Here is a 13,481-nt window from a genome sequence, read left to right as displayed (position 1 = left end):
TCTGGCTCTTTCTATATAGTAATCCTGGAAATTACGTTGCATTTGGTTTTTATTGGTAATGGTCGATGTGTAAACTTTATTCCAGCTTCTGAGTGTGATATACAAAAAGTACTGAAAGTAAAAGAGTTTCTGAAAAGCAAACAACATGTATGAGAATACAATACTATTACTTTGTCCTGTGCTGGATGTGACTTGATTCCTGAGATTGTGGAGCAAAGAAAAAAGGATGCAAATGTTTTTTCATGCAAACTTGTGGTCGTAGACAAAGTTAACAATTCAAATGTAGAATATTACATATTCTACATTAATACAGAATATTACTTGTAATCATGAATATTACAATGAAGCTATTCGCACATATCTGCAGTCAATCTTTTCAAGTAGATATTTTTAAAAAATGAGAGAAAAACTAAAAAACTGTCTTTCATTTATAAACAAAATTCTCTGCTTTACCTTAAATGTTATAAAAAACAAGTTTTTGTAAAGGTTTGATCATTTAAATGACAAATACTTTTCTGAGTGACTTAAAGTTTGGCTTTGGATGTAGCCTAATTACTTATTTAGAAAACTGCTGTGTCCCATTTCTAATGGACACCTGCCAGCCAATCACAAACCAGTGTTTAACTGCGGTCATATCTAAGAGATATGAGTGTATGCACCACACATTAATAGGACTATCTCTGTGTCTGTGTGAAGTAGCAGTCACTTAACACTGTGCTAGATGTAAACACTACACATGGCAGAGCCACACTGCTGTTGTGTGTCGGGTGTTACTCTCATTTCCCTCTCCCTTTCTGTCTCCTCTCATTATCTTAAATTATGATACATGAAACGTAGTCATATATTATATAACATATATAGTGATATACAAAGCTCAGACCTGAATAACAGTTTAAGTTGTCTAGAGCCCTTCTATAGGAAACACTAACGATTAACAGATGACATTCTCAGCTGTATTAATGGCCACTAGATGGCAACTGACATCAGTGTGTCTCTGCTGTCTTTGTGCAACCAGCAGAAAGAGATCGTGATCCTGGTCTACACAGTGGTTTTTCTCTTTGCACTGCTCTATATAAGCAAAGGAAAAGCACACCATGAATGAAAAATGTATAACAGCATTTCTGTTCCCTTGTTTACAAAAAGAGTTACATGCACATGCACACACACACACACACACACACACTCTACATTAACAGATCACAAAGAGCCCGTGTGCGTCTCAACAAATGTTTTCTCTACAGTCACTCTTGCACATCTCACCCTGGGAAAATAGGATGAGATGTGATTCATGAATGTGCACATCATGTTACTCAGTTTAGCTAACAATCAAAGTTAAATACACACAGTGTGTGTGTGTGTGTGTATGCGTGTGTGTGTGTGTGTGTGCACATGTATGTAACCATTTTTTTCTTTTTCTCAGTTCCTCTTTCAAGACCATGATTTCTGTATTTCACGATATATGGCCCCACACACACACACACACACACACACACACACACACACACACACACACACACACACACACACACACGTCTGGTTTGCTATCCTCATGGGGACATCTCATTGGCATAATGCTTTCCTGAGCCGGTTACCCTAACCATCAGAAATGCCTAGCCCTAACCATAACCTAATTGTAACCATGACACTAAAACCACATTTTGAGTGTGAAAAATGCCCTGAACCTCGTGGGGACGTGGACGAGGGGACTGAAAAGTCATCAGATAGCATAAACAAAGAAAAAATACAGGTTAGCGAGGCAAATGTTCTAAAGTCAGAACATCTCTGTGCAAAGCAAACGCAGCACTCACGAATAAACGAGGCTTTGATCGAGTGAGCATGAGATGATGACATCTGCACAAAAATGATCTTGACTTGAATCCATAAGTGTAAAGGTTTATCAAAAGCAAACAGAAACACGGTGAGATGTGATTTTACACATATAGAAAACGGTAAGAAATAAAATATGTATTTACTGCACAAAGCATATTGTATGTAACTGTCTCCACTACATTTATTCAAAAATGAAGAAGCAAGGTCCAGATTTTTCACCAGATTATTTCCATATTGACTGAAAACTGATCCACGAACCAGCAGTTTTGTTACCAAGTCTGTAACAAATTTTTCACCAATTTCCAATTTAACTTTTGGCCATTTAGTGGAAATGAAAGTGATATTTGGGCAGGTTTGTATCATCTCCGTCACATCTGTACGTCTTACACATGTGTGTGTAAATGATTTGCGTCCTGCGTGTTGTTCCTGTCACCTTATCATGAAACGCATTAATAAGAAATAGATGCACAGAAAACAAAGCACTGCATGTCACAGCAGTTTGGGTCAGACACTGTTTTACAGATGGACAGACAGATGCAACTACAGTCTTCGAGCTGTAAGTCAACATTACAAAAATGCTATCTTAAAATGCTGCTGGGAGAGAAAATGGTCCCATTGTATTCTGTGCTGTTAAATTTGCATGAAAACAAATTTGGACTCCTCACTCTTCGTCATTTGAATTCTGCTGCACTTGAAATATTAATATGCTAATTTTTTCAACCTAAGGTCTGTACAGCTGATAAAATATTGACAGTTATACCAATTTCTTTTGGCTGGGGGAGGATTTATCAATATTGTGTGTGTCTGCATGTTAGCAGGGTTTGTGTACACAAGACTGGTGTTTTAAATAGATAAGTAGGGACATTTGCCTGTGCCTGATTTAGAGTAACTGTGCTTGTGTGTCCGTTAAAAAGAGAGGGAGAAAGAGAGAGGCAGACACTGGATGGATATTAGGAGGAAGTTGTGTGAATGCTGCTTTTATTCACATGTACTTCCCCTAATTTAATGCTGTGCTGTATGCTTGTACAAAACATGTCTATTAATTTTCAACCTGTGGAAGGTTTAAAGGTGAAACTCTTCTGACTAATGTCACTCATACTAATAAACTGATGCTTGCTGATTTCACACTGTTTTACACTATACAGTAAATCTGCATTCACATTTCCATGCATGAATTTGCGTGTCTGTGCGTACCTCTACCGCTGCGGCCCACAAAGCGGAGGTCGTTGAATCTGGCCACTTGGTTCTTGATTGCAGCTGTCGCATTGCGAAGCTCTGCTGAGTAATTCTCATCATTTCCTGCCATCACTGTAACCAAGGTGCCATCTGGAATGTCGCCCAGGGCAACCACCTAGTGACATGTTGGCACAAACAGAGAAAAGCACGAGTGTGCGCTGTGTCTGCGTGAGGGTTTAATCCAAGTTTTCAGAACATCTTTGTATCCAACCTGCTCGGTGCCATTTTTCAGTGCACACGTCCCACAGAGGTTTTTACACGCCTGATGCTACTTTGCACCAAATGTCAGTCCATGCAAAGCAGGAGTGCAAAACTCCTGATTATGCAGATGGTTTGATTGTGGGATGATCCAAAGTAGAGCACAACAAAAAAGTCATCTATTAGTGACTGAGCAGCTAATGTTCATATATAAAGGCTGAATTGCTGAGAGGCTAGCACAATTTCAAACTGACCATATGCTTGTTTGACTGAGAGGCAAAGAGGCAGTTTTACACTGAACTTCATGGACAGTAAAAGATGCAAATGATTAACTAAAAGTTGTTGAATAAAGCTTTTGTGCGTACTGTTAGGCTTTACCCTCCACGAGAGCTCAACGCACTAGAAAGCACACTCTCCTTTTTCACACCTACACAAATATAGAGCCAGGCAGGCTGATTTCCATATTATGGCTAATCCCACCAAAGCATCATTGTGCAAATAAGCAGGGCAGATAGAGTACTATGGAGCATCTCTGTCTGCAACCCAGAGCGCTCCAACCAGCGCTGACTGCCACACTAGTATTAAAACGACTCAATTATACCTTCCACCTATTGGTAATCACTTAAAGTGGTGTGAGACTGAGTAGCAGTGCCCGTCACAGTAATGAGATGAGTTGATGGAATCACACTGGCTGCAATAAGCATTTCACTGGGTTTGGAAATTATTCAAGAACAAACCGTAAATTCACCGTCGGGCAGACTGTGGAGCAGCAGCGGGGCAAAAAAGCAGCCCAGCAAATATGTGTGTCTGTGTATGTATACAGAACAATACCTGCAGAGTGTGTGTTATCAGCTACATACAATATGGATGCGCGTCTTTCGCTGTGTGCATAAAATGTGCGTGTTCATCTCAACAGTCATCCATTATCAGTAAGAGGCAGTGACATCCGCTCATGACACTCCATAATGATGCATAATGCACCGAACTCTCTCTTACACACACATGTATGCGCAAACACTAATGCATAAAACTCAGTAAATCAATCCACTGTGTTTTCTGCAGCTAAAAGCCGCTTTTCCACAAATGCATTTTGTCTCAAAGTGCAGGAAAACCAGCAGCAAAAACAAACAAACTTGTGTTAAATCACTGAGGGTGGATGGATCATATGACCCACTGGTAAGACAGTATAAAGGTCTGTAAAAATGGACCTTTGTGAGTGATGCTGGAAAATGTACAAAATGTTAGATTTTGTACATTAAACACTAAAATCGTAAATCATCCGGACCATTTACATCAATTAACTTTTAAAGGCAAAATGTCAAAGATTTGTTCCCAGATATGAGGAAATGCTGCTTTTCTCTGTTTGTCAGTGGACGGTGAACATACTGAACAGTTGGACAAGAACAGTAAAGGTAATCAAAGTAATAGAGATGAACTCATGATGATGTAATAATATATAATATACATGTTATTATCAGGAAACTTTGAGTAGGTGAAAGGTTAACTTGGTTAGAGGTGGAGCTGACTGTATACGTAACAGTAAAACCTGGTGTGTATGTGAACTCTAACTACATGCAGTCCATTACGATGTGCAGCACGGCCCGTGCTAAAATGACAACATACACACCTTAAAAGCAATGGGCAGAGTCTTATTACACCTCCAGTGAGTAGGCAACACAGAGCACAGGAAATTGGGACTGTCTGTCTTCACCAGCTCTCCTGGATGATCTGGCATCACCTGAAAACACAGCAGCACAGTTATTTTAGTCTAAGACAGAAATAAGCAACCAGTCCCATGCTGCCCTACCTCCACCATGCCGTGGTCTGCAATTCGCAATTTTCCCACCATAGCAGCTCCACCACCGGCCTCCTGGGCTCCGAGAGGCAGGGCCTCGGCCATCTTCCCCCCCGAGGCGAGGGTGGTAGAGGGGGGAGTATAGCGGCGACCGGGGGCAGGGTCTATGACAGAACCCAGGAAAAAATAGCCTTTGAATCACGTAATCATCAGAACAGTATGAGAATATATTTTCACTCTTCATTCATTGTTTAAGAAATGATTTCAGCAGAAAAAGAAAACGTAGCGATTCTGTTTGCTCACAGATATTTTCTTTCCCCTCAGTCTGCACTAATACGGACTTTTTCACTATTCTGTCACAACTCATGATCAGTCAGTAAGTAGATTAGTAGGTAATGACTAGAAAGATTTCTATAGATAGTGTTTGACAAATTATGACTACGCTTGCTTTTTATTCAGGTTAAAGACACACACACACACACACACACACACACACACCTGTTTCCTGTACAGGTGTGTGTGAGCTGGGATCTATAAAACACACACACAGAGTGAGACTGAGAGATGTTTAAGTTGTACACTTGTCACCACAACCACAGCAGAAGGTAACCAGGTGAACAGGTGTGACCGTTTATTTTGCTAATAGTTACATTTGTGTTATAGAGCATGTATCTAAATGTTAAATCGACTGATTCTTATATCTGATTTTTTAATTTCTAATCTGGAGCCTTCAAAGTATTTTATACAACACACCTCATTCACGTCCTTTCATACAAGCACTTTAGGTCTAACATTCACACACATTCACACTGAGGGCACAGAGAGCACCCTGGGGTTCGTATCTTGCCCAAGGATGGAATGCAGACTGGAGCAGCTGAACCACCAACCTGATGACCTGCTCAGTCAAATCCAAAGTTTTGGATCCTAGTGAGGTAACACTCATTCGTATTATAGCACACATTTGTTAGTTCAGAATGAACACTTCAACACATGGTTAACATTTGCATCAATCTCTGAAGAATTCTGGTAGGAGTGCAAAACTCCGACTCTTTATTCCCCTTTTACAAACACTACAAACCACATTCACCAGTTCACACAATAACTGTGTTTCCATTCACAAACGCAGTCACTGAGAAAAGGTGGGCTTGTATATTTAAATCTAAGAAACTTTGACTTTGGATCAAACCAATAACCTGACAATGATCGTTTGAGCTGATTTGGATGTCACAGAGTAAACCGGTACACGAACGCTGGATTATGCTATATTATGTACAAAGCTACAGTTTTCTACAGGCCTGTAAATGACTACGTTGTTGTACAATGACACACATTCCAGGATATGATCATCACCATCACTGCTCACACACAAACACACACGGACCGACAAACCACGGACTAACACCGCACCAGAGACCATTTCTCCAACAGCTCAGTCAGTCAAACTAATGTGACAGCTGGAGAGAACAAATATGTTCTCTGCGCATGTCTTCATACTTTATCGTGAACAATAACCAGAATAATGCGTCGTACCGTATTTGGCGTCCCACGGAAACACCATCTGTGCGTCCACAGTCTCCTCTCGCTGACTTTCACTATAAGCCTCCTGCTTTCCTCCTGTTTGCGGCCAAGAAGCGGATTCCTGTGTGCGCGTCGTCCAGTACTTATCTGTCAAACTACCCCGACCAAACGCGACACATTTAAATCCGTGCAAACATGTCCCCGACGCGTTCAGATGTGTTTAATGCGTTCTCCATACAGAGTAGAAGTCAAAGGCAGACTTGAGATGGGTTCTGTAGTCTTCAAAGCTCAGCAGAACAAACTTCCGCTCATACTGAAAGTGGAAGGAAGTGGGCAGACGTTGGAGGGGGAAAAAGAGAGAGTATCTGACTGTATTTCAGATTTTGCTTCGGTAAGTAAGCGCTTTCATCATAACTACTTCTATGTCCTTTCCGCTGCAGATGAATGGCCATCTCCGATCTTGGCGTCAGCCTTTTACCGGCACCGCTCTGGATTTGCATCTCGTCTGCGCAAAGACCTGCTCTCAGCCAATCAGGACACGTTCTAGAGGCTGTCGCCGAAAACACAAGACCAATCAGCATCCTGTGCGTCCGAAAGGAGGCGGCTTTAGCAGAGAAACAAGGAGGCAGAGCTGCGCTTCTTCCTGCGTGACACTGTGTGGTTATGTGCGTTATCCACACATAACAAACTAACGACATATGAATGCATATGATCAAAGTCAGAGTCACATGCCTCCAAATCTTTGTTTTCTTATTCTTTTCACCACAGCAGACCGAGGCGTGAGAATCTGTGTGCTTATATATGCAAGCTGTCAGTAGCACATACAGACGATAGAGGGCAGCAGGTGATCTAAAGCACGTTACTGATCCTAAATGAAGACGGCACAGGCCGAACGAGCCGACTCACAGTGATCCACTTTCATGTGATTTCATCTGTTTCTAATAGTAAGAGTTCGATACACATTCAAACATCTGCATTAGTACTTTGATATAAATGACACCTCTGAACTCCTGACCGTTTTATAATGCACTCAGCCTCGAACTATACTAAATTGCATTATTGTGATGTTATCATCATAACTGTGAACACTGTGTTATTGCTGCCTATACTGACCAGGGATAGTTTGAATTCCGCTCAAGTTTTTACTGGAAAATATTTCACAAAACAAATTAAGCACCAAAAATAACTTTAAATGAAGGAAAAGCTCTTTTTATTATATTGCTATTATATTAATTACATATTTGAACAACACATGCACATTGTCTTCATGCACACACAAAAACTTTAATGCACAAAAAATGGTTTAGATACTGAGTTCATTTCAGCACTCTGTCTTCTGCATGTACTGTAAGTAAAGTCTATATAAATGAAGATGAAGATGATTATTATGGAGCTATTAACCATTTCTGGAAGAAAGCAGCAACAGGGAAAGAGCTGACAGATGAAATAAGTAACTATGACTTATCTGCTCAATAAAAAAAAGTCTCAATGATGAAGAACTAAACTGTGTTTAAACTGCTGCTGAAACTCCAACAGCACTTAAAGAGTCACACAGTAACCACGTGTTTCAGTTTTACATTATGTTATAATCTTAAAGACTAAAATGAGTGTAAGAAATCATGTTTTTCTTTCTTTTTTTATCCAAAAATGAGAAAATGATCCATTCATCTGTGTGTGCGTGACGTTAATGTTCCTCTGTGTCTGTATCTGTATGTCAAACCGCAGCACACCAACTTATACGTGAACGTATCTCTGAAATCATTTTGCAGTCGTTTGCTTTGAAGCCAAATTCAAATATCTGTTTTCCTCTTCCATTAATATTCCTTTGGAGGAAACTGGTTTTCAAATGAAAATAAAAACTAAAAAATGAAATAAAAAAATCAGGAATCAGCAGCTTGGAGTTTTTCCAGAAACAGGACCAAGCCTATGCTGTACACACAGTAGCGATGATTCCTTTCACTATAAAACTATATTAAATACAGCTTTGTGTTGCCTGAGAAACACATGCTGTCCATGCAGACCCCGTCTGTCTTTGTAGCCAACGGGGGATAATAAAAAATGTAAATGCCCCAGCCCCAGATGGACACGGTGTGTTTTTGCTCTTGGAAATATCCATTTTTCACATCATGCCTATTTGTCCACACTGTGCAGGTTATCAGGAGTTAACAGAAATCAAAACATTAAACCTATTAAAGGCTGACTTCACAGCTTTTTACTATTATTTTCCTTCAAGTACGAGTTAAAGTTGTTTTAAAATATAGTTTTTTTAAACGTGACATTTCCTTTTCTTATTAGTAAACTGCTAAATATTCCAAATACTGAAGGATTGTTTGAAACAGTATATCTCTGAAGACAGAATTAGAGCTCTGGTGCTCATCACAATAAAAGAAACAACAAAGAGCAGCCTGCTAAACATTATTTCAATGAAAGTCCTCTGTAGACATCTGAGAAGTCAAATAAAACAACAGATAAAGACAGAAAGAAAGAAAGAGTGATGACAGTGGCAGTGGAGTTGGATTTCACGAAGCCAGCATTTACCGCTGACTATCTTGTAATGTGAGCTGCTTACTGCCCTCTGATCCATAATCAATACTCAGCCACAGTGTCCTATCAACGTTATTGATACTAACATTGCTTGATATCTTTCATAGAAATACAGTGTGGATCAGTAGTGTGCATGCAACTGTTTTCCTTTTCTAATTATTTATTAGACATAAAAATTTCATTGTGAAAACCAGAAGCTGCTTCTCTGAAATAGCAGAAGTTTACTAAAGAGATATGTCCTGTCAGGGTGATTGACACTGATAACATCGATATCTGCAGTCAGAATCAGCTGTGCTTCTCACACGTTTGATGTTTTTTGTCTATTTCTCTTTTAAAGTTAGATGATTTATATAAATAATCAGGCACGACTGAATTGCAGATCTGAGACAAACTTTGGTAGCCTTTAGCCAGAACCAACTGGAGCACCCAGCAGAATTTCAAAAAGCCCTGAAACTCCATCTACAAATGCTTGTAGAAATCCAAGAAACAGAATTAGACAAGAAAATGGAACAGGTAATCTGATGATAGGCAGCACAGTTCAGTTTAACTGTTTTACTGTGAGGATTTAGGTCATGCAAAACCTCCCAATAAGCAGCAGCAACAGAACAAATAGTTAAGAACAAAAACAACATAATGATGAACAGAGCAGATATGATAGTGATCGAGGTGACGTCAAATATGAAGAAGAATTTACCGAAGAGTCCGCTGCCTGTCCGGCCTTTCCTCATCAGATACATAGCCCACGACAGAGGCCCAGAGCTGGAGAAAGCCCCGGGGTTCATGCTCCAGTCCTGTGTGTAGAAGCACCAACAACTGGGGCCCAATTTCAGAAACTCAGAACGTATGAGGGAAAAACTGTACGAAGGATAAGAGGAGGAAAAAGAGAACTTAAATAGGAAGGGAACAAATCAAGTATTTGTGAAACTTAAGAACAACACGTGTAAGAGAATCCAAAAAGCTGTTCAGCAATGAAGTGCTCCAGCCTGCCCTTACCTTCATGATTTGCTTTTATACCCCTCGTTCATCTCCTCAACCCCCTCCCTCTCCCTCCATGTCACCCTACATATTAGTGCAAACCAGAAGAAAAGTGAGGGAGTTAAAAGTGAGAGCAAAGAAGAGGAGGAGGGAGAGGAGCAAGTCAAGCTTAATTCATTCTCCCCTTCTTCAAAGCATAGCCACGAGGGACACAACTCCATTTTGCCCTCAGGCTCTTTAAAGCTGCTAATTTTATTTAAGCGCTCAAATAATTTTCTCTTTTTTTCTCCATCTCTCGATCTGCTCTTTGCTCTTTATTTCTATTTGGTTCTGCTAAGATCTGCTTGAACATTGAGGTCAAACAATCAGTATGATGAGCTTTATTTAGGTGTTGAACTTGCAGATAGCTTTTGTGTTCAATTTGAAACCATGCTAACTAAATATTACATCACTGATATTTGACATAAGGACCATCCCAGTCCACCAAAAGCAGCATTATTCATTCCAAAGACTTGCACACAAAGCAAATTGGTAATAGAGCTGTTTTGTAATAAAATACAGCCCTCCTTTTATTATGCAGTCTCAGCACAGAGCACTGTGTACCCCAATTTCATGAGTGGAGAGTAGACTTGTAGTCCGTCACATCAGTGTAGCAGCCATCCTGTGAAATGTTACCATTCATATCAATGTTTTCTGTCTAGAATGTGCACTTTTAAGTGTGCTACTAGAAAGCACAGATCCTTGAAATAAACGAACAATTACTTTATAAACAATAACGTTTGTTTTTCAGCTTCACTGTTTGCCCCGTCGTCCTTCCTGTACCCGTACCACCTCCCTGTGCTCTCTCTTAATTATTACAAGAGCCCAAATAACTGGTGAGAGTACAGTACACTGTTTAGTTATGTGAAATCATCATCAATAAATGTGGGCAAAACAGAAGCTACAGCTTTGTAATAATGACATGTTCTCTGTCGTTTCTTAGTGTTTGTGCCGTTACCCAAAAGTGAGATTTTACACTGAATAAAAGACATAAAAATATTCAAAGTGATACAGGCTGATGCTGGACACTGTCACCATAGTGACCAGTGACAGCTCTGTGGGTTGTTTAAAAAGATGAGCTCAGGTTAGCTCAGGAACCTGAAACCCAACAAACTCATCCTGGGCAGGTTTGGCATCCCTGATATGCTGGTACATGTCCCAGTTGTTATAGAGCAGGGTCGGCAACCTTTCTGATGACGAGTGCCGTCTAAAATTTACTCAGAAGTCAGTGTGCCATATGATTGCATTAGCAATAAATTTAATAATGCTCTATATTAACAGTTACACACTATATAGAACCACTTTATAGATTATATATGTTCGCAGATGTTCAGCTATCAGCGAATAGTTATCAGCTATTTCACGACAAAAAAAATACTTTTTATCCATAACAGAAATGAACTATACAAGAGAAAATGCAAATGCTATTTATGGTCTCCTCACAACAATGATAAGAAAAATAAACTGGGCCAATATGGTATGTTTGTTAATACAGAGACACACATGTTAATATGATCTCTGGTCTCCGACTCAGAGACACAGGTCTCCCAGTGTCCAGCATTCAGACCTGAGGACTCATGTGAGAGAAAATCTGCTCACACAGACATGTGGAGCCAAATACTGTCAATAAGGCCTCTGCAAAGTTCTGAAGACAGTTAAACTTGTCAGGTAGTGACGTCCAGCAGGTGAACATGCAGCTCCATGAACACGCACAGCTGTGGATTCCAGCTGCTTCAATGTTGCATTAACTGGCATTAACTCAGCCAGTTAATGCGAGACAAACCCAGCTGCTCATTAAAGATTTCTGGTTTGATCAGAAAAGAAAACATTGGTCCAAACACCTGAAAGTCCTGAAAACACATTGTGAATTCTGTCTCGAGTCTACGGATGTATCCGTGTATCTCCGCGGTGCTGATGCTGTGCTGAGCCGACAGCTGCTGAAGCTTTTGAAGTGTCTGAATGTGGAAATTTCAACATCGCTTGAAAAAGCTGCCAGCTAGCAACGTCCCTCTGTTATTTTTAGCCAATTATTTTTAGTTTGGCACTAGTTATTTTTAGCCAATTACAAGTTGAATCTGGTAGTTGGCGTTGTTAGCTAAGATACCGTCATTAAGAAGTGGCACAACTAATGTGTCTGTGCGAGCTAATTTGCGATGCACAACGCTGGCCCGGGCATTTATTTTTGAATGCACCTGCTCACATTAACTCACTGCGTGTCGTGCCCAGGGCTGGACTGGGACAAAATATCAGCATTTTGACTGGAGACCGGCCCCCCAGGTATTAAAGCCATAAAGCCTTTGAATGAAAACAAACGCTGTTGTGACAGTGATGTACAGTCTTGTTGGTATATGTGTGATTTCTATACATTTTATCTCAGATGAAAACTTTGATTGTAAGATTCAGATAATTATTTATTAAAGTGAGACATTTTAAATGAGAATAAGAAAGTATTTCTTTGTGTCTCTGAGAAACAGTTCATAACTTCAACTCATTCATGTCACCTCAAAGGTAAACCTGTTTCTCCATCACCTGTTCAGCTCTGATGATTCAGTAAGGACATCTCCTGGTTTCATTTTCATGTTTCCCTCTCACCACATATCCAAACCCACATCATGACCAGCAGCTTTACAGCTGTGGCTCCAGCAAACATCAGCTGATACTAGAAATTAATATTAAATAAATTCTAACAACAGCTGATCAAGCTTAAACCTGCTGCTGTTGTTTAGCGCGACATCGGCTGGTTTCCTCTTTCTGGTGCAAAGTGGGCGATAAACAAACAAGAGAGACGATCAGCTGATCATTGATCAGTTTCATGATTGAAGCAGCAACAGGAGAGGGAGGGGAGAGAATGAGAGAAGAAGAGGCAGCTGCAGCTTAACAACAGAATAACTCCAGCTTTGTGTCTTTTTCATTGTAGCTGAAGTCCGGGACAAACTGTTCCTTTTCAGCTCAACACAAAACGCGTAATAGTTTCTCTGAATACGAGACGATTCTGTTTTTTACGGGACGGTTGGAAACCCTACTAACTAACCTTATGAACAAAATAAAGTTCACTATCAGTAACATCATAGCACCACCCAGCTGTAGACACTCTGTCATGCTAGCTCACGCAGTACGACTTATTGTAACTGACTGTAAAAAGTCAGCACAACTAAAATAAACTCCACCTAAACTTTGTTTATATCTGACCCAGATAGACTGCAGTCATAACTTCTTACCTGAAGTTCAGTTCACCTGACACTCGGACCGGCAGCCGCCTCGGGTCTCTGCTCCTCCTGCCTCCCCTTTGCCTCATCCACCTGCTGCCTCCACCACTTGATAATGTTACTGAATCTGTGGAAGCTCC

At 40.3% G+C, this 13,481-nt stretch overlaps 1 protein-coding gene across 2 annotated transcripts in view; it reads right to left on the bottom strand.

The window, feature by feature from the left end:
* The window catches only part of runx1 (RUNX family transcription factor 1), a 30,631-nt gene extending 19,537 nt beyond the window's left edge, over positions 1-11,094 (bottom strand). The window contains exons 1-4 of one of the 2 annotated variants that reach the window (XM_085151692.1): positions 9,816-11,094; positions 5,072-5,223; positions 4,892-5,002; positions 3,025-3,181 (exon numbers count right to left, since the gene is read on the bottom strand). In XM_085151692.1, the coding sequence (XP_085007818.1) occupies positions 3,025-3,181; positions 4,892-5,002; positions 5,072-5,223; positions 9,816-9,903 (508 nt within the window). In that variant the 5' untranslated portion in view covers positions 9,904-11,094. Of the gene's footprint in view, positions 1-3,024; positions 3,182-4,891; positions 5,003-5,071; positions 5,224-6,589 lie in introns of both variants that reach the window. The other variant, XM_085151693.1, reaches the window with a different exon arrangement.
* Positions 11,095-13,481: the final 2,387 nt, after the last annotated feature.

This window comes from Neolamprologus multifasciatus, chromosome 23, assembly GCF_963576455.1.
Source record: "Neolamprologus multifasciatus chromosome 23, fNeoMul1.2, whole genome shotgun sequence".
NCBI classification, from domain to species: Eukaryota; Metazoa; Chordata; class Actinopteri; order Cichliformes; family Cichlidae; genus Neolamprologus; species Neolamprologus multifasciatus.
Note: the sequence above shows the minus strand (reverse complement) of the source record. Positions and strands in the feature narration are given on the sequence as shown.